Source organism: Lissotriton vulgaris, chromosome 2_2 (genome assembly GCF_964263255.1).
Source record: "Lissotriton vulgaris chromosome 2_2, aLisVul1.2, whole genome shotgun sequence".
In the NCBI taxonomy this organism is placed as follows: domain Eukaryota; kingdom Metazoa; phylum Chordata; class Amphibia; order Caudata; family Salamandridae; genus Lissotriton; species Lissotriton vulgaris.
Genome location: NC_141688.1, coordinates 22,098,867 through 22,114,971, shown reverse-complemented (window position 1 = coordinate 22,114,971; position 16,105 = coordinate 22,098,867). Strand labels below are relative to the sequence as shown.

The following is a 16,105-nucleotide window of genomic DNA, read 5'->3' as shown; positions in this document are numbered from 1 at the left end:
CTTTAACTCCACCATCCAGTGTTACTTATAATGGCTGTATTGGTGACAGTGGCGTAACAATAACCCGAACCCCCTGCAGTATGGCGAGTCGCTGGCCTGAGTGCTCTAGACTGGCACGGAGGATGGGAGGGGGCCCTCTCCATGTAGTTTGCAGGGGGGCCCCCTCAAGTTTCGTTACGCCACTGGTGCACATCCTGCAGGTTGAGTGACACTATCCAGTCTCCAAGTTCCAATGCCAATAATACTTGAGCTAGAATCAGCTTTGTGAACAACTCCTTTTTTGCCCGCTCCCTGAAGCCCAGATGGGATGTAAAGTGCCGTTCTTCTTGAACACCAGAAAGTAAAGTACGTAGCAGCCTTGGCCTAGTGCTGTTCCGGTCCGAACTACACTGCTCCTTTCTGTAGAAGAACTGCCACTTCCAGTTGCAATACGGCAAAGTGGTCAGGAGGGTTGAAGATGGTGGAGGTGGGAGAGCCTGAAGACATGGAAGGGTATAGTTTGAAGGACCCAATGATCCGAAAGCAGGCCAGGAAAGGTTGCTCCCCCTCCCCCCCACAGGTACGAATGGGTTAGGGAAAGGAAACTAGATCTGCTTTACTAGTGTCATTTAGTTGTAGGGTGGAGCAGGTTGGGGTGGGGGCGTGAAAGAGGTTTGGTGGGAGGATACATGGCCTCTGGCTCTACCACTGTAGTGTTTAACAAGTGGATTGATTCCTTTTGTGTCTGCGGCTGGTAACACCGAAAGCAAAATCCTTCCTGTAACCCTCATAAGCATTGAAATCGATGATGGTCTCTTGACAGCGGTAGTTTTAAGCCCAAGGCTCCTTACTAGATTTAAATGCTACAGTGCTAAATCAGCCTTCTCTCCGGGTAAAAGCCATGTTGAATGGCATGTCTAGTAAATTTGCTTGGACATCTGGTGAACAGTTGGAGGTCCTGAGCCAGGCATGTCAGCAGACAGTGATGGAGGTGCTTATGGTGCAGGCTATTGAGTTGGTTGTATCCAACATTAATTTGATGATACTCTGGGAGGCATTCTGACCGTCTTGTATAACCTCCTGGAAACACTAGTGCATGTTGTCTGCTAAATGAGGAACGATCATCTGGGCCAAATTCCATAAAGCATGATTAAAAGGTGCCAGGAAGTAGTTTGCCTTAATGGGCCTGAAGGGCATGCTTCAAAGAAAAGGCTTTCTTTTCCCCAGGCCTCCAGTAGCTCTTATTACCGATCAGCAAGGATTGTCAGGAAGGCTCTTCCTGATTGGTCAGAGCATCAAGCTTGCATGATCAGGTGAAGGTTGGACAGAGGAATGGCAGGTCACCTGGCGCAGGGCAATAGCGAGGGGCCACTATTCTGTTTACTGCAGGACTTCAAAAGGGTTTCTCCCATGCCACCATAACTGGTTCTAGTATGGATTCATTAAAAGGGAGCAATGGCTCCGCTGGTACAGCCAATAGAAATAGTACTTCCAGTAGCACATTCATTTTGGTGTCCATAGTTGGGAGTTTTAGGTCCAGAACCTCAGCAGGATAGTTTTGTGGAGGAAGGCCACTACTGGTGTAGGTGACTAGAGATTAAATCCATGGCTAGTTCTGGGGAAGGGCCCAAACCACTAGCGGAGGAAAGACCCTAGCATTCTCCCTTAAGATCAGCAGTGCCAACAACAGTTCCTAGCTCTAGGGGGTCAGAATTAGAGGTAAATATTTCATGAAGTCTATTTCTATATTCTTTTTCTTCAATGAAGAGTTTGTTACCACTTCAAGATTTGTTCTCCAGAGTGGTGTTGGGTAGCGGCGCCGTGGCTGTGACAGGCACCAGAGAAGGCGCAGAGGTGGGGCCGGTGGGAGAGACACACCATCCAAGGCGTTGTCCATCGAACAACTGGGTCAAAGCAAGGCAGTGCTGACATGGAGGTTGATGGTACTGCGTTGGGCTATAAGGAGGAAAACTGGATGTCCGTATGAGACCTAAGGGTGTGCAGATACACCGGTTGGCAGAGACATCCTTGCAAAAAGAGAATACATGGCGTTTAAGAATGTCGCACGGTCCAGCCATTGTGTCGGGAGCTTGGGAAAAGCTAGAATCGGGACGGAAAGCACCAGCGCTATAAAATACGCTGGGGGCCTGAGACTAATCCACAGCTGGGTTCAATGGACACATCGAAGCAGGGTCGCACTGAGCGAGGGAGAGCCACTAGAGGCAGGTTGATTAACTTAGGCTCTAAGGACGAAGGTACAGTGAGAGTGGAAAAGTGACAGGTTGTCTTACCCCTGAAGCTGGTCTTTGTCTTGTGTTTCTACCATCTGGTTCCACATTGTACTGCACTGTTTGATTTTTTTTTGTGACCGAATAAATCTCAGAGAATGAGCTCCGGATCTGTGTGGAAGGCACCAGAGAACTGGAGACATTGTGGGCGCTGTATGTCTTTGAGGACTTCACCAGATGTCATTTCTGGTGTAAATAAAGAGCCAGTGCCCCCCACAAGTGGCGACATGAGAGCTTTTAATTTCCCTAATTCAGTCTGATGCCTGGGATTGTTGTATAGAGGAGGAACGTTCGGGTAGAAGTATTTATGAGAAAAACTTCTTTCCAAATAAGCCAATGCGATTTGATTTTCTGAGCCACCGAGCAGTGGGGATTGCAACGGAAGTCTCTACCGCCAATCTCACAGGTGTCCAGGGTTGGGTCAGACAAGCTGGGTCACCCCCATTTTCAGGCAATATCTACAATAGGCTAGTGAAGGTCACCCAACACTTCTAAGGCTCTGTGGACCACCACCTCAAAGAAAGCACTCTCCTCTGAAGGAGGAACCAATGTAGAATCCAACTCTGTCTCAGGAGACACACTCAGGTCACAATCATTTAAGTGTAAATAAATGCTTGTACAAGTGTTATGAGTATATGAACAGCCTCCTTGTCATGATGTTCATCATGAGGGACATTCTGAAAACCTTGGACAGCATCTGATTAGATTAAATCAAAGCCTCTAGTAGTGGTGATGGAAATTCCTCTCAACCAGAGGCTATGTCTTGGGTATTTCATGATACAACATTGGCTGAGAGTGGCCAACGTCTGCTCCAGATATAACACAGGCATCAGGGTTGGGGCTTTAAAGTACAGGCCAGCATTAGAGTGGTCGGAACGGACATGGCCTTTGGCATGGGTGTATAGGTATGGGCCAGAGCCATCAGCAGGCCGAGCATGGGCCCAACAGGGCCACTGTCACTTGGGCTGCCCCTATCACTGGAAGCATGACTGAGGGCCCTGGCGGATCGATGGGGCTCGAGGTGCTCCAAAGTAACCTAGAATTGTGCAGGAGAGTTGCAGCATCACCTCTTTGAAGGCATCTACTTGCTGTGTGGGAAGACAACAGTCCAGAAAGTAAGCGATGAGGTCAGCCTTGGTATAAGCTCAGACCTAAACAATGAGTTGGATCATTCAAGTGGAAACTGTGCTATCTTTACCTAGAGTTGGAGATACAGGTTGAAGTAGAATCTCTTATGAACTTCTGATGCTTATGGCGAAGCTGGTCTTGCCACACACCCAAGGACTGTGATTTGACGTGGGATCATATCTGGAGCTGGCCCAAAGCTTGCAATTGGGCCTGTCTTTTTTATTATGCTCTTTTAGTAATGCCTGGACATCAAAGGCAAGAAGTTTGTGTGGATCAGTAACAGACATCCGATTCCTGCAGTCGCAGAACGGTTTGAAGATTGTGGTTCTCAGGGGAGACACAATCCTAGCACACTGCCCGATAAATGTTTTGGGGTAAATAAAAAAAGGGAGAATCCTAGATATGTGTGAAAAAGTACAGATCGTAAGGAAGTAAAGGGGTGGCATCACTTCCGGAGGTGGAGCAAAGCCACAGGAGTTCGATGACACCACCTGCAGGCATGTGGGAGCATTTGCTAGCATGGTGCCACAAGGAATTAAAAAAGTGAGGAATGATCAGAACTTTAATCAATACTAACCCAGCATTTGAAAGAAAATAAGACTGGTATGGGCATACACAAAGCTAGTAAAAACAAGTTGAGCATCACATTTACAGAGATATGGCTGTGAATGAAAGCAGTCAAAAAGGTGCATTACGTTTTCAGCATCTATATTATTTGATCTGGTCACATACCTTTCCTATGGTTGACTAGAGCTTCAACAACAGCATGCAGTTTCCTCAAGTGTTGTTCCTCACACTCCACTTCCTGCAGCTTTTCTTCAAACCACTACAAAGGAATGAAACCACACAACTTGATGACTTTATTTCTTCTATAGACCTGAGGTACCCATGAGAGTGAAACAAAAAACATTCAAAGCATATAGGGTCAGAGTTAGAGCTTGGTGGATGCTGAACATCTGCAGGATACTTACTGATGCCACATAGGTTAACAAGCGCTATATAAATGCAAACCTTTTTCCTTCCCTCCACTATCCTTCTCAATCACAAAAACTGACCAAAACATCCACCACTCTAAATACACTCATATTTTCACTATACTAATTCACAGCTAATCCTTTATGAGTTACGGAGCAGCTTGCTACTCACCAAAAAAGCACTTTGACGCCTCGTTAGGGGTAGTAAGCGCAATATAAATGCAATTGCAATACAACACATGTGCTTAATTTCAAGTGAACGGAAATCAAGGCACCGTAAATAGGGTGGTGAGACATTTGCTTTTTTTCCGGATGTCCTGCATCTGCCAAACTCTAAATGAGGCCCATAGTCTGTTATGAACTAAAATGTAGCATACACCTGTCATCTATGATCAGCAATTAAAATAAACATTTAAAAATGAACTCAGATGGTGTTTTCTCTGGAAAGTCTGTAACCACAGCACCCGTGACTTCAACCAAATCCCCACAATACCCTATGTTTAAATAATATTCAGTCTTTTCTAGCCGTAGTGTGGGTTCAGACAATCCTGCATACATTCTTCTGTTGGGTTACCTCATAACATCAGCTTTATTACCAACCAGAGTATGAACTGCAGGGTACCTGTGAGGTACAAACTTCGCCCCTATATTTATCAGTACAATGTGGTAACAACCAGCCACTACAATGGAGTTAAAAACAACGAAAAGGAAAATAACTTTGCTAACATTATTTTACAACATGGAAAACTGGATATAATTCCCAATTTTGTGCTATTTTATACTGGTATTTACCATCTGCTTTCTGTAGTTGATATATGGGAAAGGGCGCCTGTGTGAGGCAGGGGTTTGAGGTGGGGAGGGCCTCTCAGAACCTGTCAGGCTGTCTGATGGGAAGTGAAGTAATCCATGCAGCCCCTGTGCCATAGAAGGCAGGGGCTGCGGCAGGACCAGCCTACACTTGAACCTGCAGACCTGCCCGATACATAAGCAATTTTACCAGCAGGGGAGGGAGGTGGCCAACTGCCAAGCATGGCGGACGCACTGTGAGAGAGCTCCGCGCCCGGATTTACATAATCCTATTCTGAAACTCCCAGGTCGAGGGACACAGGTCTCCAAAAACGAAGAGGGTCTCCTGCTGAAAAGCTGTGGGACACTTGGCAGTGGACTGGCATCCCTGATTGCTGACGGAGAACAGAGTCGGGCAGAGCCCGCGGGGGCCGTGGCCCGGCCTGAGAACGCTAGAGGTAGACTGAGTCGGCTGCTACAGCTGGCGCCAAACTCAGAGGGACGGGCCCGGGTATGCCTGCCCCCCTCCCGATGTTCCAGGTGGGGCCCTGACAATGAGCGCCTAGAGGAGAGGAGGCCCTTGGCCGACAGCGTCTGAAGCCTGTACGGCTGGGGGAGACTCGTGGGCCTGCCGAGCCGTCCAACACCCTCCTGAAGAAACCGGTTGAGCGACGCGGGGGCCCTAATCCCCCCACCGGTTGAGAACGGAGACTCGCCTGGAGATACGTGGATGCGGTCTGGTGAAACGGATCTGACCACGCCCGGAGGGAAGTAGCATCCGAACTACCAAGCATCTGCGGCCTTCATGCCAGCGGCGGATCGGGCGGTGGCGAGAGGCAGCCCCTTATTTATTTATTTTATTTATTTATTTTCAGAGTTTTATATAGCGCGAACAAGATATTCGCAGATATCAGAGCGCTTTACTTAGACGGGTACATGAGGGAACAAAGTCAAATAGGTAAATCAATAGTTCACACAGTACAGAAGGGTACATGAGGGAACAAAGTCAAATAAGTAAATCAGTAGATCATACAGTACAAATAATACAAATGGGTGACTGCAAAGCCAATCAAGTGGGTGATAAGACAACTCGTACAAATAAGTAAAGGGGTCAAGCAAGTAATACAGAACATTGCAGGGTGTTAATAGGGTTCGAGATAGTAGTTCAAGTGTATTTAGCCATGAGGATAGCTTTTACTTCTTTTTTGAAGAGTGTAGTGGAGGAGATAAGCCTGGTTTCGGGAGGGAGTGAGTTCCAAATCCTAGGCGCCATTCCTGAGAAAGAGCGCTTGTATGTTTTTTCCTTCCGGAATCTTCGAGGTTTCAGCAGAAGATTGTTTGCGCCTCTCGTGTTTCTGATTCCCCCAGAGATTGTCAATTTCTGAGCAAGGTAGCCGGGTGAGTTTAGGTGTACCGCCTTGTGTGTCATGCAGGCGATTATCAGATGTATTCTGGCTTCAAACGGCAACCAATTCAGGGATTTCAAGTCAGGGGTAATGTGGGAGTGCTTTTTTGACCCAGTGATGAGTCTCGCTGCAGCATTTAGAGACGCTTTTAGTGATGCGGTTGTAGTTAGTGGGAGTCCGCAGAGGGCGGTACTGCCGTATTCAATTCGTGGGATGACTAGTGCTTGCACCGCAGTTTGGAAGTCTTTGGCTGGGAGGTAGGGTTTAAGTTTCCTCAGAGTATTGATCTGGAAGTTCGCTCCCTTTGTTGCTTTGCTGATATGTTGCTGCATGTTGAGATTGGTGTCGAGTGTTATGCCTAAAGATTTTGCTGAGTCCACGATGGTGGGTTGGACATTGAGTGCGGTTAGGAGATTAAGCCAATGTGGAGTGGTGGATATCTTCGCTGGAGGTGAGATCAGAAGGAACTCTGTTTTCAGGGCATTGAGTTTGAGGTGATTGTCGGCAAGCCAGGATTGGGTGCATCTGATCGTTGAGTTCAGGAGCAGGATGTCATTGGGTGATTGTAATTTGAGGTAAAGTTGGGTGTCATCGGCATACATGTGAAAGTGTACATTGGATGCTTGTAGCAAGGTGGTGAGAGGTTCCATGACTAGGTTGAACAAAGTTGGGGATAGAGAGGATCCTTGGGGAACGCCTAGCGTTACAGGTACTGGCGTGGACACCATGTTGTTGCTCTTGAATTTCTGCGACCTGTTGCGGAGAAAGGAAGTGAACCATTTGAGGACAGTTCCAGATAAGCCCATTCTTGTGTTTAGTAGTTCTAGTAGATTCTCATGTTTAACGGTGTCGAATGCGGAGGAGGGATCAAGAAGGATGAGGAGGCAGGTGTCGTTTTGGTCTAGCATTTGAAGTGCGTCGTCAATTATGTGAGTCATAGCAGTTTCTGTGCTGTGTCCTGCTCGGAAGCCTGACTGGTGAGGGTTGAGGAGATCGAATTGCTCAATGTGTTTAGTCAATTGTAGTTGTGCGCATTTTTCCAGCAGTTCGGCGAGAGTGGGGATATTGGTGATGGGACGGTAGTTGTTGAGATCAGAGGGGTCGGCTGTTGGTTTCTTTAGTAGAGGTGTGACCTGACCAACTTTGAGGGAGTCAGGTATGCTTCCTTGTTGGAGAGAGCTGTTGATGATTTTAGTCCAGAGAGGGAGAAGCAAAGGGGTAAAGTCTTTTACTGCGAAGGCAGGGAGGGGGTCCGTGAGGTGATTGGATGGTTTCAGGGTGCTGAGTAATTTGCCAATTTCCTCTTCCGAATATGTGTCAAAGGTTGACCATGTAGCATTGTTTTTTGATTCAGCGGGTGCTGGGCATTTGGGTTTGGAGTAGAGGCTTGCGTCAATGAGGAGATCGCTTTTTATTTTGTCAGTTTTTTGGATAAAGAAAGCAGCGAAGTCTTCACATGAGGGTGCCTCACGCCCAGTGTTGAGTGGTTGTGGTTGCTCCTTGGATTGCGATTTGATTAGCTCAAACAGTTTTCTCGGGCGGTTCTTTGCTTGGTTAACTTGGAGGCGGAAGATGTCCGATTTTGAGCGTTTTATTTTCCTGAAGTAGGCGTTTCTCTTCTTCTTCAAATCTTTTAGGTGCATTGCGGAGGGGGCTGATCTCCAGGTCCGTTCTGCCATTCGCATGTCTCTTCTATCTTCGTTGAGACTCCCGTCGTACCATGGTTTGGAGATTTTAGTAGAGACTCTTTTTAGTTGCATAGGTGCAGCCTCATTAATTATAGAGGTCATAGTGTTGAGATAGTGGTCAGTCAGAGTTTGGACGTCCGAGGCGCCTGCAGGAGGGAGTAGGAGATTGCAGCTGTTAGGGGGCAGAGAGCCAGGGTTGAGCTTTTTCGAGTCTCTTTTCCAGACTTTGGGTTTGGAGAGTTGCACCGGGTTGACTTTGACTTTTTCGTTGATAAAGAATGTGATAATATGATGATCCGACCAGTCACAGGGTTGGATGGATTCGAGTTGGATAGAGTGCTCTTTGGAGATGATCAGGTCGATGGTAGAGCCTTTCTCATGGGTCGGGCTGTTGCATATTTGGGTGAGTATCCAGACCTACTGAGTATCCAGACCTGTGAGGTGAGGCGAAGCACAGGAGCTTCCAATTCCACAGGCGTGGTGAGACCGTCAGAGGCGGCTGCAGGCCGGAGGAATGAGCTGGCGCTAACGGCACCGCACAAGGGGCCGATGCCACAGCAGAATAGGTCGGACACCCAGCCCTGCCACCTGCCTTTCCCCCCTTCCTGCTGACTTACATGGGCACCCTGAGGCCCCGACTGACGCCTACCACATGCGACCTCCAGTAGGTGGGCGAGGGCGGGAGTTGTGCCATTGAAGGGGCGGCTGGGGCCAGAGGGCTAAAACGGAGGGCCTACGCTACGGCTGTGAGCCGCGAGGGCCAAGACACCCGCAGGGCACTACTGGAGCGGCCGCAGATTTCCCTGGGCGGAACTTCTTGCTGAGCCGCCTGAGGAACACCTGAACCATTGCCGGGGTTACCGGTGCTTCCGCGCTGCGGGGCCCTGGGGGCCAGGCCTCGTGGATGAAGAAACGGATCGCTGGTCCCCAGCCCGGATGATAGTGATGGGGAGAGTGCCAGGGGGGTTTAACGAGAAAGACAGGCCCCCAGAGCAGAATTCGAGGCGAGGCTGGGGCTGGCTGGCCTGGTGGAGAGCTGTCTGAAGACCGTGCCTGTTGGCGGGTTCTGGGACCCTGCATGGAGCTGCTGTGGCACTGCGTAACACAGCGAGGCTTGACTGGAAGCCTACACACGACCTCCTTGCCCGGCAGGCGTTAAGTGCAGAGCGCTTGGACACAGCTAGCTGAGGCGGCCTAGGAGGGAGGACCGGATAGCGTGGCACGTCTAGCAGCACCAAGGGCCACGACTGGCGAACTCCACTGCAAGAGCCCACTAGCCTGAGGGAACTGGTATATCGTCACAGCGACTGTGGTGGCTCTTCGCTGATGGGAAAGGGACTGCAGGCCGAGATCAATGTTATCTACAAATGCTACAGCATAAGCGCAGGTCAGACTCCCGGTACCTGCTTTGTCTGGGCCCACCGCATTAGAGGCTCGTGGCTGTTGCCCCGGACTCTGCGTAGCGTCTGCATACACCCTCATACAAGAACGACACGAGGCAAAAGTACACAATGGGATGCCCCAAGGGAAAGAAAGCAGAACCCAACAGCGCCGAAACCCAGCCCGCAGGGACTCGAGAAAGGCTATAGAGCAACAGATGGGATCCCTGACAACGAGATTCACTCTCATAAAGGCTGATCACACCAAGCTCGCCACCACAGTTAAGGACAACAAACTTGCATTGGTATAAATACTGCCGCAACATAAAGAGCATGGAGAACAACTTAAGCAACTTTAACGGCCGTTAGCGGGACTGCAGGACAGGGTGGACGGTGCGGAGGGGAGGGCCAGACGCAACAACATCTGCGTAGTTGGTCTGCCAGAACGATGCAGGGGGCAGGACGCAACTGCATTCATGAAACGATGGTTCATAGACCATGTGGCCAGAGAGGACCTCTCAGATTTCTTTTGTGTTGAGCGGGCACACAGAGTTTCTACGGGTAGACTAACGGCGGCGGGAGTCCAACCCGCCCTCTGATAGTAAAAATATTGAATTTTGGGGGAGGAGCCAAGATGGCGATCGGAGCGGACCTGTAGGCTCCCTGCTCCGCGAGTCTTTTTCTGCCGATCTGCAATCCTGATCTCGAATCCTGGCACACTTGACGGTGGACAGTGTGCGAAACGGCACTAACCTTGGCGGTGCTTTCCCGGACCCGTGAATCGCCCGGCAGCCGAAGATATTCGCCTCCTGACCCTGGACCCCACGGACGAGGACTCCTCCTGCCGTGCCCCGGGGACCTGTTGCCGGCCGGAGCGCTCCGCCGGCGCTGGCTGTGGCGGAACCGGTGTGACTCCTGAGTGGCGCTTTTCGAGCTCAGTCGCCTGGGGCGGAGTGGGACAGACGGCGAGAGGACTGGGACTGCGGAGCTGTTGTGCCCCGTCTCGGCAGAGCCCTTGTTGGAGACGGCAGGTACGGGAGGAGACTGCCCGGCCATCTTGGGTCACGCATTGCCTGCGGACCCCGTGCCTCGCCACCTGAGAACGCTGGGGGTCGCCTACACCGAGCGGAATAACCTTTAGGCAGGGTGCACGGCTCTCGGATAGCAGCTTAAAAGGGGGGGCGCCAGTGCTCTCCTTTTCCCGGCGACTGTTGGTTCCATATGTACATGATGGCGGAGTGCGCCGCCAGGTTTTGCGGTGAAGTATGCCCATCCACGCCAGCGACCGGTGCCGCCCCGACGGCGGGAGTGCCTGAGACTCGAGGGATCCCCCGGGGAACTAGTTCCCGGGGACAACAGTCTGAACCCTCGCTTAGAACCGTTCTCTCGGCCTTGCACGATCTCCGCTCGGAAATCCGCCGCGGCTGCCTGGAATTGGGGGACAGGCTGGACCAAATGGCGTCTGTGTCGGGACGGTGCGCTGCTGAACCGGGATCTCAAAGTTGCCGCCTGTCGCCGCCTGCACCGTGTTGGGAGTCTGCGCTCTCCCTGGACTGTTGTTTAGCTGAGCTCGCTGTGTGCTCCGCTGTTGCTCAAGACCCTCGGCTTGAAGATTCTACACGGGACACTTTGTTTCCCCTCCCAATGCAGTGCGCAACATTGTGGCTGGATTCCCTGTCGTGTGTGCCTCGAGGACTGACTAAGATGTTGCAGCTGCCCATTCCTCCTGCGCTGAGCCTCCTTACTATCCTGCTTGTAACAACGTGTGCCCTTGGTGGGACTATGGTACATTTTGTTAAACTCGTAAAACTCCCTGATGACTCTTCGCGGCCATTTTGTGCCTTCTCGTTGCTGACCTCCTCCCTCCTGCCATTTTACTCCTTGGTCATGTGGTGGGCGGGCCTCTCTTGGGTGGCGAGTCTGGGGGTGTATCCACGTTCGGGCCAGGGCTAGGTCGAAGTGCGGCCATGCTGGTTCTTTGTCTTGGTGGGGGCGGGCATTCTTCATGCGCTTTGTAATTTGGGTCTGTCTGTTGTTGGGTCGGGGCTAGGTTATCCATGTACTGTCGGTTGCTGGGCTGGTGGGACCGGGGTTGGAAGTAGTGCACTCTTGTCTAAAATCGCACGTATTGCAATGTTTTTCCCGAACTGCTTTTGCACTAATCACTGGTTCTTAACAGCCGAAAATTGTGTGGGGATTGTGTTTCTGACTGGGGTACCGGAAACGCTCTGATTGGCTCCTCCTCCCGTTTCACTTGTAGTTTTTGGGGGTTGTAGATTAGGATGGCCTTTTCTCACTCTCTAAACTCTGCGGTGACGTCTTTATTACCTTTCCTCCTTTTTCTTTTCTTTTTCCTTTGCTTGACCTACATTTCGGGTTCTTTATGGGGCGACAGGCACATTGTCGGGGGGGGTAGGCCGTAGCCTCCGCGTTGGTGCAGGGTGGGGGGGTAGATTTAATTTCTGTTTTTGGTTCTATGGGCCTTTTCTTTTACCTTACTGCGCTTTCTCATGCTGTCTTCCTTTCTGGGTCTGTGATAGGGTATGGTTGGGAGTGGGTGGCACTGGAAGTGGCACGAGTGTGGCTCCTGTTGACCGTTTTGTTCCTTTATTGCTTAGCCGCTTTGACGAAGAGCTTAACGTAATTGATAAAATTCTATTGCTGCCTATTCATGTGGACTCAATGTACGGACTCGGATCTCCTTTATGCCTATCCTTCATTGATTTTTCTTTCATAAAAAACTTTAAAATTTGACCTTATTGATCCTTCTCCCTGGCGGCATGTCCTTTCCAGTGTAACTGTGGCCAATTGCTGTAGTAATGTTTGTTGCCGCCGGAAGTTCGTAATGTTGACATCTGTGCTCATAAGCTTTGTGGCCGGCCGGATGGTTGTAGGCCCGTATTTGTACTAATGTAACATGCACAATAAAGGTCTTCAAAAATTAAAAAAAAAAAAAAAAAAATATTGAATTTCAGAGACCGGGACATACTACTACAGAAAGCCAGGAAGCTGTCTCAGATACAGTACGAAAATCAGAGGGTATACCCGGACTACCCCGACTACCCCGTCCTGGTGCAGAGGAAGCGCTCCCAAAACCAGGAAGCAACAAACAAACTCAAAGCACTAGACATCAAATATGCCTTGCTATTCCCGGCCAGACTCAGTGATTCATAACCAAAAACGCAGTTTTTCGACACCCCGGAAGAGGCAGAGGAATGGCTCAAGTCAAGTCAAGTCAAATAATTTATATATAGCGCGCTACATACCCAGAGGGTCTCAAGGCGCTTGAAGAAGGGTGGGGAATTACTTGTCGAATATCCAGGTTTTAAGTTGCTTTCTGAATGCTAGGTGGTTCTAAGTGAGACGAAGGTGAATGGGAAGTGAGTTCCAGGTTTTAGCCGCCAGGTAGGAGAAGGATCTTCCTCCCATGGTGGTTTTGTTGTTGCGAGGTACAGCGGCAAGGGCTTGGTTGGAAGAGCGTAGCTGGCGGGAGGGGGTGTAGAAGGAAAGTCGTGTGTTGAGGCATTCGAGTCCAAGTTCGTAGAGTGCTTTGTGTGCGTGGGTTAGGAGGCGGAATGTTATCCTCTTATTGACGGGGAGCCAGTGGAGGTTTTTCAGGTGATCAGAAATGTGTTCTTTACGCGGGATGTCTAGTATGAGTCTGGCTGATGCGTTCTGGATGCGTTGGAGTTTTTTCTGAAGTTTTGCGGTGGTACCAGCATTTAGGGTGTTTCTGTAGTCCAGGCGGCTTGTAACCAGTGCGTGGGTGACCGTTTTCCTAGTTTCGGTGGGGATCCAGCGAAATGTTTTATTGAGCATGCGAAGAATGTTGAAGCAGGATGAAGAGATGGCGTTGACTTGTCTGGTCATCGAGAGTGAGGAGTCCAGGATGACGCCCAGGTTCCGTGCGTGGTCCGTCGGGATGGGTGCTTTTCCAAGGGCCTCTGGCCACCAAGAGTCGTCCCAGGCGGAGGGGGAGGTACCTAAGATAAGGACTTCTGTTTTGTCTGAATTCAGTTTCAGACGGCTGTGCTTCATCCAGTCGGCTACTTCTTTCATTCCTTCATGTAGGTTGGTTTTGGCGGTGTTAGGGTCTTTGGTGAGTGAGAGGATCAGTTGAGTGTCATCAGCGTAGGAGATGATGTTGAGGTTGTGTTGGCGTGCGATGGCCGCGAGGGGGCTCATGTATACGTTGAAGAGGGTGGGGCTGAGTGAAGATCCTTGTGGCACGCCGCAAATGACTTCAGTGGCCTCTGACTTGAATGGTGGGAGGCGGACTCTCTGAGTTCTTCCGGCAAGGAACGAGGTGATCCATTCCAGTGCTTTTCCTTGGATTCCGATATTTCTGAGGCGTTGTAACAGGGTGCTATGACAGACTGTGTCGAAGGCTGCGGAGAGGTCGAGGAGGATGAGGGCGACGGTGTCTCCATTGTCCAGTAGAGTTCGAATGTCGTCTGTTGCTGCGATGAGTGCGGTCTCAGTACTGTGTTTGGCTCGGAATCCGGATTGCGAGGTGTCGAGGGCTGGTTGTTGACAGCTTTCTCGATGACTTTGGCCGGGAATGGAAGGAGCGAGATGGGGCGGTAGTTTTTGAGTTCGGTGGAGTCAGCTGCGGGTTTTTTCAGAAGGGCGCTGAGTTTGGCGTGTTTCCAGCTTTCCGGGAAGGTGGCGGAGTTGAGGGAGCAGTTGATGACGTCTCGGAGGTGTGGCGCTATGATGGAATCTGCTTTGTTGAAGATGTGGTGAGGGCATGGGTCTGTGGGGGATCCTGAGTGGATGGAGTTCATCAGGCGGATGGTGTCCTCGGGGGAGATTGGGTTCCAATCATTAAGGATGTTCAAGGGGGGTGAAGGTACGGCAGAAGGTTGGGTGGGTTGGTCTCCGGGTTGGTTGTCGAAGCTGTTGTGGATGTCTGCGATTTTGTCGTGGAAGAACGAAGCTAGGGAGTCGCAAAGGGTTTGAGAGGGAGTGATGTCGTTGGAGTTGGCAGTGGGGTTGGTAAACTCTTTGACGATGTTGAATAATTCCTTGCTGTTGTGGGCGTTGTTGTCTAGTCGGTCTTTGAATGCAGCTTTCTTGGCAGTCCGGATCAGTTGGTGGTGTATGCGGGTGGCGTTTTTGAAGGCGTCCCTGGTGCTGGTGTTTGGGTCTTTTTTCCAGGCCTTCTCAAGGGAGCGATAGAGTTTCTTGGATTTCTTAAGATCATCGTTGAACCAGGGGGCGTTTTTGCTGCCTACTTTGATTTGACGTTTTTTCAAAGGTGCTAGGTTGTCGGCGCTGTTGGTTATCCATTGAGTGAGGTTAATGGCTGCTTGGTTGGGGTTCGAAGAGTGGGCAGGGGGGGTTTTGAAGAAGCGATGAGGAGATCTGGTCGATGGTGATTTTGTTCCAGTTTCTTCGCAGAGTAGGTTGAGGATGGTTGTTTGTTGTGGTCTTTTTGTAGATAAAGTGAACGCAGCTGTGGTCCGTCCAATGGAGAGCTGTGGTGTGACTGAAGGAGATATGTTTGCTGGAGGTGAAGATAGGGTCGAGTGTGTGACCTGCGTAGTGAGTGGGGGTATTGACAAGTTGTTTGAGTCCGAGGTTGGCAAGATTGTCCAGAAGAGTGGTGGTGTTGTTGTCGTTGTTCTTTTCCAGGTGAAAATTGAGGTCTCCCAATAGAATGTAGTCCTCGGAGGGGAGGACGTGTGGGGTGATAAAGTCAGTGATGTCTTCACTGAATTTTGCACGGGGTCCTGGTGGCCTGTAGAGGAGGGTGCCTCTGAGTGTGGTCTTGGGGTCGGTGTGGATCTGGAAGTGAAGGTGTTCGGCGCTAGCGAGGTTGACGTCTGTGCTGGTTGAGATGCGGATGGAATTCTTATGGACGATAGCGATGCCTCCTCCAGTTTGGTGGGTGCGGTCTTTTCGGATGATCTTGTAGCCTTCCGGGGCTGAGGAGGCGTTCATCCATGTTTCTGTTAGGAAGGCGACGTCCGGAGAGATGGTGTCGAGTAGATTCCAAAGGTCGATGGCGTGTCTGTGGACCGAGCGGGTGTTGAGCAGGATGCATTTTAGGTGGTTGGTGTCAGGTCTCTGTTTGGTGTTAGTGGATGAGGAGTTGGTCTTGGTGCCGTCATACTTGCAGGAGTTGCATGTGAAGGGTCCATGGGTGTGTCCAGGAGCGGCTTGGGCGCAGTTGGGGAGTCGACCGGGGTTTAGGGCTATGAGGGTAGAGGCGTTGTATGTAATGCGGGGGGTTGTGGGTGGTACGGGGGCCAGGGGGTCTGGCGCTGGGCGCGGTCCAGGCGCGGATGGGCGTAGACGGGCTTACCTTTGGCGCACCTTCGGCGCGGCCGCAGCGCGTGGACGCTGCGCGTTGGGACATCTGTCATAAATGGAGAGTGAAGGGGGCGGAGCGTGGGAGGGGCAGAAGGGAGGCGGTAGCGGGGATGAGGGGCGGGCCAGGGGAAACCAACAACAAAATGGAGGGTCAAAGGG

The 16,105-nt window shown here is 50.8% G+C and overlaps 1 protein-coding gene across 1 annotated transcript in view; it reads right to left on the bottom strand.

The window, feature by feature from the left end:
- The window catches only part of SNX1 (sorting nexin 1), a 672,004-nt gene that overhangs the window by 224,664 nt on the left and 431,235 nt on the right, over positions 1 to 16,105 (bottom strand). Inside the window, exon 10 of the mRNA XM_086959205.1 lies at positions 4,128 to 4,221. Coding sequence (XP_086815331.1) covers positions 4,128 to 4,221 — 94 coding nt within the window. The remainder of the gene's footprint in view (positions 1 to 4,127; positions 4,222 to 16,105) is intronic.